The following is an 18,625-nucleotide window of genomic DNA, read 5'->3' as shown; positions in this document are numbered from 1 at the left end:
TTCTATGCTTCATTCTATGATCTGCAAGGAATTGTGTGCAAGAGGGAGGGATGGCAAGATACCGGATGAGCCCAGTGCACAGGCCACAGACCACAAGCCCAGGGAGAGCTAAATCCTAGAAAAGGCCTCAAACAATGGAAACTGAAATGACTTTATATTTTTTTTCAATTAAAAAACTCATAATTTCGAGTCAAATTCCACGGCCACCTTGGGAAAGGTTGCTAGGGCAGTTTTCATTTACCACAGTGTAAAACTCAGGCTGAACTCTGACAGGTTATTTATGACCCCTCTAATTCCACACAACCCCCTTTTTTTTGTTGACACTCTGAGTTTTGTGAATGGGGAATGGTTCTGCAGTGTTTAAAAATACATGCACAGGAAACGCTTTGTTGAATCAGTGTTAATCCCTGAGCAGAGGTTGGGGTGAGCAGGAAAGCTGCGTTGGTGCAAAGGTTGGATTTGGGGGTGGGAGGGTGACAGAGCCCCATGTTTAGGGGCTGAAATGCCATACCATACACCCAGGTGTGCATCAAGCCACTCAGGGAACAGGCTGGCTTCAAAGGAGTTAATTCTTCTTTCAGATCACTTGTTTGTGGTTGCACTGTACGATTTTCCTGCCTCAAGTGACCGTGACCTGGAGCTGGTCAAGGGGGAGAAACTCCAGGTCCTCTCCAAGTAAGTGACCTGCTGCCGGAAGGAAGTTCAATGAGGAGCATGGGGAGGCTGGGAAAGGGGACCTTGGGGTCAGCCACCACTTTGCAGCTGACCAGAGCTAAGCCTGTGCCTTGGCTGTGGGTGCCCTCTTCTCTCTGCACGGTGACACTTCCATGGGTCACAGATACTCTGGGCTGGGTATTGTCCCTGCCTGAGTGGTACTGGGACCTTGGGGCCTGTGGGTGCAGAAGTAGCATAAATAACAACAAGAGAAAAAAACAGCTCCTGTCCTGTTTGTGCTGATTGTGCTTCTGCAAAGGATGTGGGTTGGGTGTAGTCAGAGGAAAGGACAGAACTGAGCCAGAGACTTGTGAGGTTTCATTTCAACTTCTCAAACTCACCACAGAAGAGGCACAGTCCATAACAGGGCATAGGTGGGCTTGGGGGCCCCAGACCCTGTAGGGCTGCTCAGTCTTTGGCTGCTCTGTGAGGGGGCCTCAAGAGGTGACATTTCTCACCCAGACTGCGTAGACTGGGACCTGTGGGACAGGGAGATGGAGAACCCCTGCATAGGGATGGCTTTGGGTCACGGCTGGTGGCTCAGTCATCAGTGGGACAGTAAGGTGGGGTGTCCGGAAGGCAAAGGAAGGAGCAAAAAAGACTCTCAACGCCCCTGTTCAAGAGACAAAATAAACCCCATGACCCAGATTCCCCTTCTCTCACTTGAGGTGTGTGGCAAAGGTTTGGGTCTGTGGTCGCTCAGCATTCATGGAAAGAGCCTGACACCTCCGCAAGTCCCTGAAACACCAAACACCTGATTTCCATCCTAGGGAATCCAGAGGGAGCTGCAGAGTGGATGAAGGAATCCGAGTCCATCTGCAGTGCTCAAACCCCACAGTCCACGTCCTCACAGCCTCAGCTTGTCACAAAACCCCCTCTGGGCACTCACACCTTTTCCTCTGCTCCCTTTGCAGCGAGGGGGACTGGTGGCTGGCAAAGTCCCTCAGCACTGGGAAGAAAGGATACATCCCCAGTAACTTTGTGGCACAAGTGGACAGTTTGGAAGAGGAAAAGTAAGTGGGAAAGCTTTTGAGTGGTGAACACGAGTGCAGTGCCCTGGATCTCAACAAGCTCCAGGATGAGCTTTATTGATGGCAGGAAGATGTCAATGCTGGGCTGGATGGCAGGAGGTCTTTCCTCATCCCAAACAACGCCGCCCAAAAGCTCAGGACAAATTTTTAAGCATCATATTGGGGTGGAAAGGGAGGATGAGGTGGTTATGGGGAAGTGGGCAAAGGTTCTTGTCCCACCCACTGTGGAAAACAAGGATTTGGGGGGGACAACAGAAGGGTTATGGTGGCACTGCCAGGGACCATCCTCTGGTCCCACTGGGCCAGTCCACCCACACAAATGGTGTTAAACCTCTTCACCCTCCAAAGGGTATCCATGTGTAAACTGGGAATCTCTGGATGGGGTGCACTGATCCAGGTCTTGGATGTGCCAAGGGCCACACCAACAGTTTAACAGGAAAACTGAGTGCCAGTGCCCAGACCCACAGTGCTGCTTTTTTAACGAGCCCAGATGCAGCCTCCCTGCAAGGAAGATGGAATGAAAGACTGGAGTCAAAAGAGTTTATTTTGCCTATAATACAAACAGAAGGAGAATTTTTTTCCATGAGTTATCCTCCTCTGTGGCATTCAGCCCTAAATGATCAGTCCTGCTTTCAATCTCTCTCGGAGGGACACAACCGTCACTGAGTTCAGCAAATATTTAGCAGCGCACAGAAATGTGGCTGAGACATAAAAGCTCTTTGTATCCAAACCCAGAACTTCTCCTGTGTATGGGATCCTGCACATCCCATCTACTCCTTGTGCTGTCTGGATTTCCAGGCTGTGAAACAAGCCCGAAGTGACCCAAATCTGGTGTTAATCTACCCAAAACAGTCTGTTACTGCCACTTTCCAGCAGATAAAAAACTATTTGGTGATAAAAACAACCCTCAGTTTCCCAGTGTAATGATAAAAGAGAGAACTAACTGGAAAGAATTCCATTTTTTTAGAGTTTTTCCTTTTCCAGCCATGATTTTGCCTTTTCTCTCTCTCAGGTGGTATTTTAGAACTCTGAGCAGAAAAGATGCTGAACGGCTGCTGTTGTCTTCTGGGAACAAAGTTGGCTCTTTCCTCATCCGGGAGAGTGAAAGCACCAAAGGTGAGATCTGTGGAGCAAAGGTAACTCCTCGTTTTTGTCCAGACTTGGAAAACCTTCAGCAGGGCTCTAGGAGCGAGCTGGGGGCTTGGAGGGCAAAGATTTGCTGGTGATGCCACTGAGATCTGCAGTTCTGTCTGTGGTAAGGGTGGCTCTTCCACTGGAGTTCATGGCAGAGACACAGGAGCACAAATAAGCAGATTTCCTAAAACAGGTATGGGGTTTTATTTTCCATTTTCTTTCCCTTTTCTTCCCAAGGAAATGTCTCTGCTTTTTTGGAGTATTTCTATGCAGTCTTGAAGGAGTGTTTCTCCCATCTTCAACAGAAACTTGCAGAAATTTGGAAAAAGTTATTTTCCCAGGGGAAATATGTTTTTTCTGGTAGCAAGGGGAATTCATACAAACCAGAACTTTTGGAAGGAGACTGACTGGAGCAGGATAGATGGATTTCATCCACTTTCTATCCATATGAACATGACTTTTGAAGAAATGATCCAATGAGGATGGAAAGGGCACAGCATTGTGGCCACTCCTCTTGGGCACTGGGTATAGTTATTAACCATAATATTTAACCATGTAATTTCAATTTCTTTTCTCTGTGCTATTAATTCACAGAGTCTGGAAGAAAGTTTAGGTTGTCCCATGGGAATTCCATATTGTTTCTTTCCTACATTTTCCTCCTTGTTTCCTCTGGGCCATCATGTTTACAGCATGGAGGAAATGATGCTCATGGTGATCCCATGGTTCTGCTCTGAACCAAATCCTTGGAGCAGATCAGGATCCGGTTTCATCAGTCTTGTTGTCATTTGGTTCATTTCCTTTCAAATGGATGCAGGAGTCTTTCCTTGAAACATGGAAAAAAGGTGCTTTGTGTCTTCCCAGTAGAATCAAGGAATTGTTGACGTTGGAAAACCTCTGAGATCATGGTGTCCAACCATGACTCGATCGGTAGAGAGTTGGAGCATCCATCTGAAATCATATGGAACCTTCTTTTTTTTCCTTGACTAGTTTCCCAAACACTTCCAAAGGCCCAGGCCAAACAGTAAGAGAGGGAACAGACAGTTTGGATCCTCCATCCTACACCTGGCTTTGCCTTCTGTAGCTTCTCCTTCTTCTTTTCCTATCTCCTTTTTCTCCTGCTCACAAGGGAGGTCTCCAAGGCAGCATCTGTTCCTTCCACCATGGAAGCACTCCTTCCACCATTTCCAGAGAAAATTAAATAGTGCCAGGCTCTGGATGCAGCAGCTGGAATCTCATCCTCCTGTATCTGTCTCCCTCAGCCCTCAGGCAGTGCGGCTGTGTCAGACTTTAGCACCCTACTTTGAATTCCCCCCTCTGCCCCGTGCCGGGGCTCACTTCCCCACATCCCTGCTGAGCTGATGGCAAGCAGGAGCAGCTTTCAGAATTTTTAGGGATTTGCAGCTTTCAGAAGTTTTAGTTCAGGAAACATTTAAAAGATTTGTTCCTAAGCATTTCACTTTATGAGTCACTTTTTCTGCTGTATCTGGTTTTCCCTGCTACCTTTGCGGTGCCTTTGCAATGATCAGGCTGGGTTGGGACTTGTCAACACATGCTGCTCTTCTGTTTATCCCATTCCCACTCTCCCTTTGTTTGCTGGGATATTTGGGGAACTGGTGTGATTGTTTGTCACACCCAGGAAGGGCAGGGAGCAACACAGACCAAATACTCACATGCTGTGTCTGAAGCTCTGTCCACACGTGGTCCTGGTCTTTGTGACATCTCTAGATACCACACCTGCATGGGATCAGACCTTTCTCTACACTTGTGCAGGACAATTGTCCCCAACTTCTGCAATTATCTGGAGTTTGGGTGGTTCTTGGTCACACAGGGCTTGAGCAGAGGTGGAGTCCTGAAATCCAAGGAGAAATCACCAGATCCTTAATGCCCTGTCTCTGCTGTCAAGAAGAACGAGGTGTGGGATATTCTGCATTAGCAGGTGTGGTGGGTTCCACTCTGTAGAAGCCCCATGTGAGCCCCAAATGCTCATAGATTGGGTTCTGCTCTGAAATGTGTCCCTGCCTTGTGCCTTTTCTGATATTTGGTATAAAATATGGGTGTTCTTCCTTCAAACACCTCATCCTCTGAATCATCCTGTGTGCCCAGCTGCTACCTGAGCACCCCGTGCTTTGGGCTGCCTGAATGACCACATTTGATCCATCTTAGCCACAGCTTCCTCCTCCCTAAAGAGAAGGGGAAAAGACAAAGCCCTGCATCTCCAAATGTGCCATGAAGCTGAATTCCCTGATGTAAAGCATCCTGTGGCCCACCAAGAGATGTCCAGAGCAGCGGACATGGAGTTAACCCTGCCCTTAGAGCCCCACTGTTTTTTCCCGTTTTCCTTCCCCATGACGAGTGTTTTCATTCACTTTGCACATCACCAGCAAAATTTGACCATCAGGGACAAGCACTGGGCTGAGGTAATCCCCATTAGTGACTTAAACTGGGAGGTGGTTGTCTCATACTGGGATGTCTCAGGCACAGCAGGATGGGTTCTGCACCCTGACTAAGAGCAGCACCTATTTCCAGCCCATCCTGAGCAGAATCTCATTTGCCTCATGGTTTGAGGTGCAGAAACTCTGCAAATCTTCAGAGCCAACATTTCTCAGAGTTCATGAAAGGCACATCCAGCATCCTGGGAAGATGGGAATATGGGGACAGTGTGGGAAGCAGGCCGGCAGTGAAATCATCGGCGAAGCACTGTCCTTGCTGAAGCTGCTGCAAATAAACAAAGTCCCCCTGAAGTAATAATCATTCCAAAAGCTGCAGGAACACAATCTCCCAGCTGTGCTGAGCCACAGGCTCCTGGCTCCCGGCAGGATTCCTGCATCTCTGCTCCTGGCAGGAGGGACCTCACTGAGCTCAGCCTCTGCATCCAGCCGAGCTCCTGCGCTTCCCATCGGGAAGAATTTAAGGGGCTGTTGAGAGCTAGAGGACCAAGAAATGGACTAAACCATGTCCCCAGGTGCCACCTCCACATGGCTTTTAAACCCTGCTGGGGATGGGGACTCCACCACTGCCCTGGGATGCTGTGACAGGGCTGGTCAACATTTTGATGAAGAGATTGTTCCATAAATTTTGTACTCCAGATTCTTTACCCAGGTCTGTGCGGGGATGTGGTGCAGGACTGCAGGACAGGTGAATGCCCCTTGTGGCTGAGGAGCAAGAATTCCTTTTGTCTATCGTGGATATATCGTCAGGGGGAATTAGGAGTCCACGTAATGATCTTCGTTTGCTGCTGTCACTGGGAGCAGGGACCAGGTTGGATGGGGCTTGGAACAAGTTGGTTTAGTGGAAGGTGTCTCTCTCAATGGCAGGGGCTGGAACAAGATGAAATTTAAGGACCCTTCCAACCCAAACCATTCCATGATTTTGCAAAGGAAGAACTGAATCTTTCCAGCCTTGGTGCTTTGCCTCTGCACAGCAACTCCCAAGGGAACAGTAACCGGCCATGGAGAATGACAGGGAAGCTCCACCACACTCCCTGCAGCAAATTAACTGTGGCTGGGGGTGAAATTCAGTCATTAGCTTAATCATAGGGTAAAAATTAACACAGGTAGTAGGCCAGAGATTGGCCCTGTCTCTGAAAGGTGCAGGAGAGTTTAGAGGGTTGGTGGGGCCTGGAAAGGAGATCCTGCGGGAGAGGAAGCATTTTGGGTGCAACCACACTGGCAAACAGGGCAGGTCTCCTCTTCCCTGCTGACTCTCAGCCCCCAGACGCTCCCTGGCAGACATGTTCATCATCAGTTCCTGGATTTCCTTCCCCAGGGTTGTTTGGCCTTCACACCACATTTAGCTCCTTCCTCGAGCAGGCCTTGCCCTGTAAAAATTTGTAACACGCAAACCCTAAGCCGTGTCCCAGGCATGCCAAGCACCCTCTTGGTCTTGTGCCATGTGAGCCCAACTCTCTTGGGCTGCAGCCTGGCCTGCGCAATATTTCAGTCTCTTTGAAATTAAAACAACATCATCACCCTCAACAGCAATAGTGGAAGTTAATAATAGCAGTAATAGTAATAGTAATAATAATGACATATAGGTGTTGTCATCATTGTCATATTCTTCCTCACAGAATCATTTAGCTTGAAAACGATCCCTTAAGATTCTCAAGCCCAACCTTTGGCCTTGATGTTTATTATCATTATTTTGGAACTTAGGGCCACATGGGTACCACAGAGGAGCCAGAGGAGCCGTTCCTTTGCCTTCTCTTGTGGTTTTGTTGCCCTGTTGGAGATGTTTCAGGGCTGTTTCTCAGTTGTTCAGCTGCAAGACTGATCAAACCAAAAGGGCTTCTCAATCTGTCTTCTGCCTGACATTCAAGGTGAAGGAAAGAGAATCAGAAAAGCTTCCTCTGCTGAGGAGACCACCATGTCAAATTTGAGGTTCCCTGGCCCTGCATTCAAACCACCAGGTTTTTCCATGAACTTTACACTGCCAGATCTGATCTCTGCAGGAAGGGAGTCCCCTCAAAATGATTGCTGTCACTTGGAAAAGCTTTAGGCTCTTCCAAACTCCACTTGTAAAGATTTATGATCACTTCAACAGAGCAAATATCCCCAGAGGTGGGGTTTTTTGCTGCCTTTTATAAATGCAAATGGTTTTCAGGCACAGTGTAAGGAAAACCGCTGATGCTGGGATGGAGAAACACCAGCCAGTGAGGATTTTATGTTAATAAATTTTCCCCTCACATGCAGGATTGGGGTTTCAGAGTTGCTGTGGATGGCCCTGCTTCTTTTTATGATCCTGCATGAACAGACACACACTTTTAAGCATGTACAGCCTTGTCTTTTCATTAAAAAACATCAAAATGGGCAGTTTATCAGCCCAGGTGACATATTAGACTTAGAAAAGCCCAGCGGGCTTGTAGCAACTCACTCCAGAAATAGGATCCAGACGAAGGGAAAAAACCCCACTGCTGAGCTTCGTTGAGTCACACTGACACAGGCTGGAAGTTCTGCTCTGCAGCAACATCTAGTGATGCTTTTGTGCACTGAAAACCAACCTTGGGTTAGATTCTCACAGAGGGAATAGGAGGTTGGAGTGGTGGATGGCTGAGCAGCTCTCTTGAAGCCCAAAAGGGACAAGATTCCAGATGGGAATCTCTAGACCTGGTTTAGCCAGAGTCACAACTTTATGACCGAACAAGACAAATCTCCCTAACTCCCCTTCTGTACCCCTCCAGCTGAACCACTGACCTTGGCACAAAGGCTTCATAATGTTTAATTGAGAGGAAAATGGCTTTAAATGGCTTTAAATTGAAAGAGAGCAGGGTCAGATTAGACGTTAGGAAGAAATTCTTCCCTGTGAGGGTGGAGAGGCCCTGGCACAGGGTGCCCAGAGAAGCTGTGGCTGCCCCTGGATCCCTGGAAGTGTCCAAGGCCAGGCTGGATGCGGCTTGGAGCAACCTGTGCTAGTGGAAGGTGTCCCTGCCCATGGCAGAGGGTTGGAACAGGATGAAATTTAAGGTCCTTTCCAACCCAAACCGTTCTGATTTTGTGATGCTGAGGTTGACAGATCTCAGATGGGAATATGGAGCTGTGGAAAGACCATCCTGACCTAAGGAACATCTGATTGCCCTGCCTGGGGAGGTGCTGCTGCTTCCCACAGTGCTTCCACGGGGCTGCTGGAACACAGCACAGGCACGTCTTACTCCAGGAAGCCTGGACAGCATCAGTTAAGCTCTGATGAACTTTCTTCCTCTCCCCTCGCCTTGGAGAGAGGGAAATGTATAGCTGTAAATTCTGGGGCACTTGCCCTGGAAAGGCACCAGCCAGGGCTGGTTTGCAGCTGGAGGCAGCCAAGGGAAGAGGAGGCAGCTGGTCCCTGGCTGGGGTGCACTTTGTCCTCACAGCTCCTTCTGCTCCTTCTCCAGACGCCTATTCCCTGTCCGTGAGAGACAACAACTCCGCTCACGGGGACATCATCAAACACTACAGGATCCGCTCCCTGGATGGTGGGGGGTACTACATCTCCCCCAGGGTGACTTTCTCCAGCCTGCCAGAGCTCATCCATCATTACAGCCGTAAGTTGTTTGGATTTGTGTCCTGGAAGAGAGTGGGGACAGAGGGAGGATGGGCTTGGGAGACACCACAGCTGCTCCAGCTGCTCCCATGGGCCAGGTGTGATCCTACAACCAGAACCCACGTCCTGGTTTCCATCCTAGGGAATTACAAGGGTGAGCTCTGCCCGCAGCCTAAAGTCAGGGAGTGTGTCCCATCAGGAAAGGAAAGAGATGAATGCTGCTGGGATATGCAGGAGGGATGCTTGGGAAGCAGGGTTTGGAATAACTGGGCAGGATGATTTGCTCCTCTATTGCCCTTTGAGCTTTTTCCTTTGATTGGGACCATTCCGGATGCCTTGATCCCTCTGGCTGAAACTTTTCATGGAATCACGGAATTATTAAGGTTGGAAAAGCCCTCTAAGACCATGGAGTCCAAGGCAGGGCCAAGGCCACCCCTAACCCATGTCCCCAAGTGCCACATCCACACGGCTTTTAAATCCCTCCAGGGCTGGGGGCTCCACCCCTACCCTGTGTGGTTGTGGAGGTTGCCATGGGCTGATTTTTCCTGGCATGTGTGGATAGAGGAGGAGGTTTTCTCTGCCATCCCACTGAACTGTCCTCTGCTTTGTCCTCTTACAGAGAAAGGGGATGGGCTCTGCCAGAGGCTCACAGCCCCCTGCACATCCCTGGCTCCCCAGAGACCCTGGGCTCAGGACGAGTGGGAAATCCCTCGGGAGGCCCTGAAGCTGGTGAAGAAGCTGGGCAGTGGGCAGTTTGGGGAAGTGTGGATGGGTAAGTGGAATTCCCTCCATTCCAGGAAACAAAGACATACAGAGAGGAGATGGAAAGCCCGTTTTTTTTTTCCCCTAAGGCAAGACTGTTCTGGGAGTGGGAATCCTTCAGGATGAACAGATATTTATGGGTACACACCCTGCAGGGTTCCTGGGGAGGACTGGACAGCTCATGTTTGCACAGATCAGTGGCTGAGCAAGGGTTTCACAGGGGGTGGGTGTTGAAGTCACTATTTACTCATCTCTCAGGATATGCACTCATTCCTCCTGGGAATTCTGGGCACAGCTGTAGGATCCTAAGTCACACCCAGCAGGGTACCTGGGGGACATTTTCCCTCTTTTTCTGCTTCCCTGCTCCACTTTATACCCCAGATTGCAATCCCTGATGCCTTCCTGCCCACTGCTAATCAGCAGGAGAGGATGTGGGGGGAGCTCAGCTTCCTCTGCCGCCCTCTTTGCGGTTGCTGGTTGCCTTGGAAATCGAGATTGCGGACAGGACCAGGCTGAGTTCATGTCCTGGCTGCACAGTCCTGCCTCTTTTGGATGGCATTTGGGTGATTTGAGAGCCCAGCTGGTGGGATGCCCCAGGGGTTTCACCCAGAAAGGGTCAGGGAGGGTTGTGTGAGGATGGGCTCATTGCAGGGATGATCCCTGATGCAGTTGTGACATGAGTGCCCCTTCTCCTCTCACACCTGCTGGCACTGGCATTTACCCCGTGGTTCTTTATGAGGGATTCAAGCTGTTCCTGTGGTTTTCTGCTCCATGAGCTCTTCTCCTCCTTATTGCACAACCCCACAGCGCCTGCAGGGAGCCCAAAATCCCTGAAAAGCATCTTTCTCTCTCTGCAGGCTACTACAAGAACAACGTCAAGGTGGCTGTGAAGACCATGAAGGAGGGCAGCATGGATCCTGACGCCTTCCTGGCAGAGGCAAACCTGATGAAGAAGCTCCGGCACAACAAACTGGTCCAGTTGTACGCTGTGGTCACCAAGCAGCCCATCTACATCGTGACAGAGTACATGGCCAACGGTAAAATCCTCCTGGAGCTCTTTGCTGGGCTTCTGCAAAACCAGTTTGGTGAACTGGCCAGTGTCCCATGCAGAATGGGGGTGGGGAAGAGGGGGTTGTACCAAATCTGCAAGAAAGTGACCCAAAAGTTTGATTCTAATACAGAAAGAGGCTTTCTGGGTGATGAAAAAAAATGGTGATGCTCCATTTGAAGAGTATTTAAAATTCTCCCCTCCACTGTTCTCACTGGAAGTTTGGTTCAGGTTTTTACTCCCCTCGTGGTAAAATTGTCCTTTCTTTTGCCCCTCTTGTTTATAACAGTTTAAATGATGAATGCCCAGCAGTTTGCAACTGATCTGTGCAAAACACAGAGGAATTTGGGCTGTTTGGGAGCTTTCCTAAAGGAAGATGCTCCAGTGGACGCCCATTCTGGTTCCTCGGATTTTCTCTAGGATGGAGGCTGATTTGTTGCCTACGTTCAGAGAAGCACCAGGGGAAAGAAATTTATAGATTATTCAGAAGAGTTACAGCAGTCCCTCCTCTCCTGCAGGGTGTTTGCTGGATTTCCTGAAGACAGAAGAAGGAAGCCAACTGAATCTCCCCAAACTCATTGACATCTCTGCTCAGGTCAGTGAACAGTCACTGGGAAAAGGATCCAAGGTTTGTTATTGCCTCAGTGGAATTCCTGCAGGTCTGAAGTCAGTCAGAGCAAAGATGTCCTGGAGAAAAACAGCTCCTCCTGGTGTGCTTTCTGAGGGATTCTCCTCATCCCCCTCGTGTCCCTGTGCATGTCAGCTCTGTCCCTAGGGCAGCCTCTGATAGCTTAGTGCAGAGCTAGAGATCTTGAGTCTGGGGTTTTTTGGGGGGTGGTTGCGTTTATTTTGGTCTGATTTTTTTTATTTTGCTTTTCTGCCTTGCTGAGCAGGAAAAAAGTTTCTTTTTCTTTTTACTGAAAAAGAAGAAAAAGCTCAAAAAAGAGACTCCCAATGCAGGACCAGCAGTTCTGCCCTTCTGATGATGAGGCACAAAGGATGTTCTGACCCTCAAATCTGGGAATATTGCTCTTTATGAAGACAAACCTTTAACTTTAAAGTTAAAAGGCTGCAAATCTTAACAGCTGCAGCTGCACTGTAACATTTTAGTCCCAAAGTGCCTCTAAACACAAATAGGGCAAAATTAGGGAAACCACATGAAGAATGAGAATTGCAAAATCACTGCACTTTGGTCCCAGCCAGCTGCTGACAGAATTTGGCTCACCCAGAGCACAGTTAGGCTAATTAGGAAATATTGGGAAAACAAAAAAACCTGAAGCATCAGGCTGAATAAAGCTGAATAAAGGTCTGGGATTTATCCGTAGCGTCACTCAGCCTCTCTTGGCAAAGTAGACCTGAGGAAAAAATGTGTAAAGGTTCTCTGGTCCCAGCCATTAAATAGAGTTACTTTTTAATGAATTAACAACTGGGGAATCTTGATATTTGAGGAAATGTTTTATAATAGTGGAAGACTTTCCTTCTTGCTTTAACCAGGATGAAAATACTTTAAAGCAGTGCCACCTTCTGTAATTTTTCCTTTGAACCGTCCATAGGGGTGCAGAGAAACCTCTTTCTGTTCCTTCCCTCTTCACTACTGATAAATTTTCTGTATCTGCAGCTTAATCATTGTTGTCTGTGAGATGTTATGGAGACAAATGCACCCTCCCCATTTAGTGTCTTTGACTTAATTACTTCCCTCCTTCCCTCCTCTCTTGAAATCCCCACTTCCCTTCCTCCATCTTTCATTGTTTCAGCCCCTCTCTTGAAAACTATAGCCTGTGGTTTGTTTTAAATTCCTGAGGGTAAGGAATATGATCCCAGTTAATCCATATTACAGAGCCCTTGGGTTTAGGGGGAGCATTCCCCAGAAATTGCCTTGATGCATTTCTGTGCAGGAGGAAATTCCTGCAGCCAGAGCAATCCGTGTGTGACTCAGAGCAAAGATTTTGGTCAATGTTACAGAACTTTGGAATCACAGAATGGTTTGGGTGGGAAGGGACCTGAAAAATCATCCCATTTCCACCTCCTGCCATGGTCAGGGACCCCTTCCACTAGCCCAGGCTGCTCCAAGCCCCATCCAATCTGGCCTTGGACACTTCCAGGGATCCAGGGGCAGCCACAGCTCCTGTGGGCAACCTGCACCACACACCAGAACCAGGACAATTGGGCACAGACCAAATCCCCACACCCCAATGGTGCCAAACTCACAGAAGTCACCCTCAGCATGGGGTAGGAAGGATTTTATCCATCCCTGAGGCATTGGTGTCAACTGGAAGAACAACTTTCATCCTTCTCTCTCCCACCCCAGCACCACCTCCCCAAGGCAGGGACTCAAACACTCCCTGGGTATCTCTGGGAGGAGCAGCAGGAGGAAAGGGCAGTCTACTGAGCTATTTTGCAATCTGTTTATCTGCGGTGTTGGGGCGACATCATAGCCCAACAGGCACCCGACCCTCTCGAGCGTAATTTTTGATCCAATGACATCCATGGGAGTTAAAATTAGAACAGTCTGGGCCCATGCACTCAATCCTGTGGTCAGTCTTGAGGGTAAATGCTTAAAAACACTCTGGGCTGGAACGGGCTGAGCACCAGGTCCTATCTCATTAACATCAGGACAGGAAATTACATCAATTCTTCCATTTTCCACTGCAGAAAGCAGCCCTTGCACTAGAGGGGTGTTGACACAGGTTAGAAATGCAGCACTGGAAAGTATGTGTGAGTATCCTGTCTGAAACCACATGTGACTTCTGAGGCTCATGAGAATCTGCATGGAGTGGAAAATTGCTCTGCCCTCACGCACAGGCATCTAAAAGCTTTAATAGGTGCTACCCAGTGCTGGCCAGGGCTGCACAGACCCACTCACCTTCCCAATAAATGCCCAATCCAAGTCTGAGACTCAGCCTGGCAATCTCTGTCTTCTATCAATCTTCTTTTTCAACCCCCAGCACTCATCAATGAAATATTGCTGCTGTCATTGATAAAGGCTCATCACACACCAGGTACCCTGATAAGATTTTAAGAAGAAATTCTTCCCTGTGAGGGTGGGGGCCCGGGCACGGGTGGCCCAGGGGAGCTGTGGCTGCCCCTGGATCCCTGGAAGTGTCCAAGGCCGGGTTGGACGGGGCTTGGAGCAACCTGTGCTAGTGGAAGGTGTCCCTGCCCATGGGGTGGAATGAGATCTTTAAGGTCCCTTCCAACCATTCCATGATTCTATGATTTGCTAGTTTGGGGGTTTTTGGAAGGTGTCCCTGCCCATGGGGTGGAATGAGATCTTTAAGGTCCCTTCCAACCATTCCATGATTCTATGATTTGCTAGTTTGGGTTTTTTTGGGTTTTTTTCTTCCTTTTCTTAATTCATGTATTTAACCTGGATTGTTTATGACTAAAATCCCCAGGGGAGGAGAGACTTGTGGCAGAAACTGGGAATCCGATGATGTGGTTTCAGGTCTTGCTGCAGACACAACTCAGGGCTGTGACTTCTGAGCAAAACAGAGAGTGGCACTTCAGTTCTGCTTCACTCAGCTGCTCAGGCTGCTGAAGCTGAATATCTGCACCTGTACAAGGGCAATATCAATTTATTCACCTGTCTGCTGATCCACCTGTCCATCCATCCATCCATCCGTGGGGAACATAGGCACATCCACAATCAGGGAGAGATACCAGCAACGCCGTACAAATGCTTTGTAAAGGTGGGTGGGAAACAGCCGAGATAAAATGGGAAGGTGATGATGAAGAAGGCTCTTCCTCCCCTCACAGGTGGCAGAGGGCATGGCCTACATTGAGCGCATGAACTTCATCCACCGGGACCTGAGGGCTGCCAATATCCTCGTCTCGGAGACGCTCTGCTGCAAAATCGCTGATTTCGGCCTGGCCAGGCTCATCGAGGACGAGTACTTGGCACAGGAAGGTGGGTGTCCTTCCCAGCACTGCCCTCATCTCCCTCTCTGCTGCCCTCGGGAATGACAGGACACTGGGCTGGGATCAGGCACAGGGCACCAGAGCCCACGTGGCTGCTGCTGCCAGCGCCAGGCAAGAGGCAGAGAAACAGAAACACCCAAAAATCCAGTCCTGGGAGAGGCAGCAGCGCTTGGGGACTATAAAACCAACTGAAAACTGCAGAGGGAAATGGGAAAAAACCCTTTTGGCTCTGTTTGTGGGAGTTCTGCTGGCCCTCCAGTTGTTTGCTGGAGAAATTTGGCCTCTGCTAACAAAAGCTGATGCCTGTGCCCAGGTTTTCCCAGGGATTCAGTCCAGAGGGAAGGAATAACAGAGTAACTCAGTCACTGCACTGCAGAGGGGAGCTGGAGGCACAAATCTGGGCCCAGCAGCAGCTTCTGGGTGTGCCAGGCAAACCAAGGCCTGACCACATCAGGTCTCTTCCACAGCAGCAGGACAACTTTAAAAACAATAAATCACAGAATCATTTAGTGTGGAAAATACTTCTGAGATCATCCCTGTATTGAGCTCTGACTCTGAGCCAGGTATGAGGTCAAATCATTCAGACTGCAAAGAGACTCTACAAAGCACCAGGGAAAGCAGCAGCAGCGGCTGAAATAACACAATTAAGTTGGGCATAAGTGGCACTTACCAGAAGATTTTCAAATTTTGGAATCTGTCCTCGTCTAGAGTTGGGAAGAGATAAAATTCCCCTTAAGACATACTCTGAGGAAAGGAACTCCAATAGTTTTTGTGGGCTTTTTTAATAAAGTAAGAAACATTTCTTTCAATTTCCTGTCCCCAAAACACTTTTTGATACAAATCATACCCATTTCAACATGCAAAACTATTTCAGAGTAGTAAAAGATCCCAAATGTAATTTGGAAACTGCCATGAAGGGGAACTTTGGCTTTGCTGCAAGTTTTTAAGGCAGTTTTATCCTTCAGAGAAGGTTTGATGAAATCAGTGTGCTTCTGTTAATAACCAAAGGAGCTTCTTTTCCAGTGCAAAGCAGCTTCCATCAGCATTTCTCCAGCTAGCTTTGCTCTGGAATAGCAGCTCCCCTCTGTCTGCTCTGAGCAATTCTCACTTCGTAGATTGCATTTCCCAGCCTTGTCACTCAGAGCGTGATGTGCAACAACTGAGGCACTTGTTTCACACCCCGCAGTTGGATTTTCAGTCCTGTGAGGATGTGTATAAATAAAAATGTGGTTTCCTCCTCAGCGTAACATGATCAGTTCCCACTTATCAAGGTGGTTTGGCTGCTGGCTGAGTTTTTTTTTCTCTTAGCTAAACTGAAATTGCAACCTTACAGTCATTGCCATCCACAGCAGGTTAAGCAAGAACTTGGTGGACAAAATAAGATGGGGATTATTCTGGTTTTAATATAAATATGCAGCTTTAAGGACTGGGGAATTTATATTTGCTGTAATATTTATGCATTTTTGCTAAAAACAACTCCCTTCTGATAAGTGGTTTCACAGAACCACAGAGTACCAGGTTGGAAGGGGACCTCAAGGATCATCTGATCCAATTTTTCTTGGCAAAAGCCAAAGAAATTTTATACAGAATAAAATCCTACTGTTGTTGTCTGATAATAAATCTGCCAGAGACATTGGTTTTGAATCCTCCATCCAGCTCTGGGGTGGAGCAGGTCCAGAGGAGGCCATGGAGATGATCAGAGGGCTGGAGCCCCTCTCCTAGGAAGAATCACAGAATCATAATAAACAGCCCAAAGGAATCAGGGATCAGTTTTGGGGATCTGCTGTGCCTGTGGGAGGTGAGGGAGATGCTCCAACTCCAGGTGTCATTTTCCTTTGTTTCCTTTGGGACAGGTGCCAAATTTCCCATCAAATGGACAGCTCCAGAGGCCATTAACTATGGGGTGTTCACCATCAAATCTGACGTGTGGTCTTTTGGGATCCTCCTGACAGAGATCATCACCTACGGCAGGATCCCTTATCCAGGTGCAGGATCCCTTACCCAGCTACAGGGCTCTGGGAATACCGGATGAGTGTCCAGCCACTTCCAAGCATCCAGCACTGCTTCAGGCTTGGAGGCACTCACTGACGTGTGCCCAGACACACTCAGCTGCCTCTTAGAATCAGGGAATCCTTTAAGTTGGAAAAGGCCTCTAAATTGATTTAACCCGAGGCCACTCCTGCCCCATGTCCCCAGGTGCCACATTTACACGTCTGGGAAATCCCTCCAGGGATGGGGGCTCCACCACTGCCCCGGGCAGCTGTGCCAGGGCTGGACAACCCTTCCAGTGAAGAAATTTTTGCTAATATCCAATCTAAACCTCTTCTGGTACAACTTGAGGCCATTTCCTCTTGTTATTTCACTTGTTCCCTGGGAGCAGAGCCTGACCCCTCCCCGGCTGTCCCCTCCTGTCAGGGAGTTGTGCAGAGCCACAAGGTCCCCCCTGAGCCTCCTTTGCTCCAGGCTGAGCCCCTTCCCCAGCTCCCTCAGCCACTCCTGGTGATCCAGCCCCTTCCCCAGTTCCATTCCCTTCCCTGGACGTGCTCCAGCCCCTCAGCGTCCCTCTTGGGGACACTCACGTGTCCCTCAGTGTCCTGAGGGGTTCCTCAAGCTGGGTTTCCTTCCCTCAGTTCCCTGTCCAAAGCCAAACTTACAGAGGGGAGTCAGGGGTGGGACAGAGGGACGGAGGGGAAGCTCAGCCCTGAGGAAGGGATGATTCCCAGGTATGGGAACCACCGCAGCCCCTCCAGCCCCTCCCTGGGTGTGAGCTGCTGCTGGGAGCGCTGACCTTCCCCCCACCCCCGGGATGCTGAATAACTCCTGCCGGGCTCTGTTCCCCTCCAGGGATGACCAACCCCGAGGTGATCCGCAACCTGGAGCGGGGCTACCGCATGCCTTGCCCGGAGACGTGTCCCGGGGAGCTCTACAGCGTCATCCTCAAGTGCTGGCGCAGCAACCCCGAGGAGCGCCCCACCTTCGAGTACCTGCAGTCGGTGCTCGAGGACTTCTACACCTCCACGGAGAAGCAGTACGAGCCCGAGCCGCAGCCCTGAGCCACCGCCCCGCCAGCGGCTGGGGACGGCGCCGCAGGACGGCCACCACCCGGCGGTGGCCCGGTGCAGGCGTTTCCCTTCCTCCTGTCCGCGCCTGGAGATGGGGAATGAGGAGGGACGTGAGGGAGGCGGATGCTGCCGGCTCTGTGGTTGTCGCAGAGACTGAAAAGGTGCCTGAGAGACGGCACAGCTCCTTCCTCGTCCGCCTCGGAGGGCTGTACCCACTTTGCAGGCATCACCTCTGGCACGAAGGACAGAAAGCTCCTTCGTGATCCACCTGGGTACAGAAAAACCCCTCAGCTCCTCAAATGCAACCCCGGGAAGAGGGGACCGTGGCCAGGGTGGTGGTATGGGGGTGAAGAATCTCTGCCCCACCTCTGATGCCACTGCTGGCAATACTACACCCCCTCCGTGCCACGGGCAGGGTGGGAGCGTGTCCTGTCCGCACCTCCTGGGGCCACACCAGCTCTGGAGCGTTCCTTCCAGGCGATGCCCCTGCTCCGCGTCAAGTCAGTAATAAAAGAAAAACTGGATACGAGAATTTCCCATCTCTCTATTGGGGCGTCAGGGTGAGAGTGAGGCCCTGTCCTTCCCGTGGCCAGCCCCTGTCCTTCCCTTGTCCTTCCCGTGACCACCTCCAGCCCCTGGAGGAGAAGGGAGAGGCGGGGGGGCTCCGCGGGCAGCGCGGGGTGATGTACCCGGGGCTGGGAGGGGAGGATGCCCGAGGAGCAGGAGATGCGTTCGTGCTGTGGCCACGAGGTGTCCCTCCTTCCCAGCGAATCTGGACGGCGCATGGGAAGTAAAAATTCGTGTAATAAAAGAGCTCAGAAATGAAACCCCTCCTCGCTTGGCTGAGCCTTCGCCGCACAAGCTCCCGCTGCAGCATCACGGCCGGTCCCGCTCCGCACCCAGCGCCGGCAGGGTTCAAATCCATTTCCCTGGTTTCTGGT

The 18,625-nt window shown here is 49.9% G+C and overlaps 1 protein-coding gene across 1 annotated transcript in view; it reads left to right on the top strand.

The window, feature by feature from the left end:
• BLK (BLK proto-oncogene, Src family tyrosine kinase) overlaps positions 1-18,208 on the top strand; it is a 44,531-nt gene extending 26,323 nt beyond the window's left edge. The window contains exons 5-14 of the mRNA XM_008631027.2: positions 582-675; positions 1,629-1,727; positions 2,758-2,861; positions 8,746-8,895; positions 9,514-9,666; positions 10,514-10,693; positions 11,223-11,299; positions 14,461-14,611; positions 16,476-16,607; positions 17,467-18,208. Of these exons, the coding sequence (XP_008629249.1) occupies positions 582-675; positions 1,629-1,727; positions 2,758-2,861; positions 8,746-8,895; positions 9,514-9,666; positions 10,514-10,693; positions 11,223-11,299; positions 14,461-14,611; positions 16,476-16,607; positions 17,467-17,675 (1,349 nt within the window). The 3' untranslated portion in view covers positions 17,676-18,208. The remainder of the gene's footprint in view (positions 1-581; positions 676-1,628; positions 1,728-2,757; positions 2,862-8,745; positions 8,896-9,513; positions 9,667-10,513; positions 10,694-11,222; positions 11,300-14,460; positions 14,612-16,475; positions 16,608-17,466) is intronic.
• Positions 18,209-18,625: the final 417 nt, after the last annotated feature.

The sequence above is a fragment of the Corvus brachyrhynchos genome, unplaced genomic scaffold, assembly GCF_000691975.1.
Source record: "Corvus brachyrhynchos isolate BGI_N302 unplaced genomic scaffold, ASM69197v1 scaffold203, whole genome shotgun sequence".
In the NCBI taxonomy this organism is placed as follows: domain Eukaryota; kingdom Metazoa; phylum Chordata; class Aves; order Passeriformes; family Corvidae; genus Corvus; species Corvus brachyrhynchos.
The sequence above is the reverse complement of the archived record's forward strand: the minus strand, read 5'-3'. Positions and strand labels throughout refer to the sequence as shown.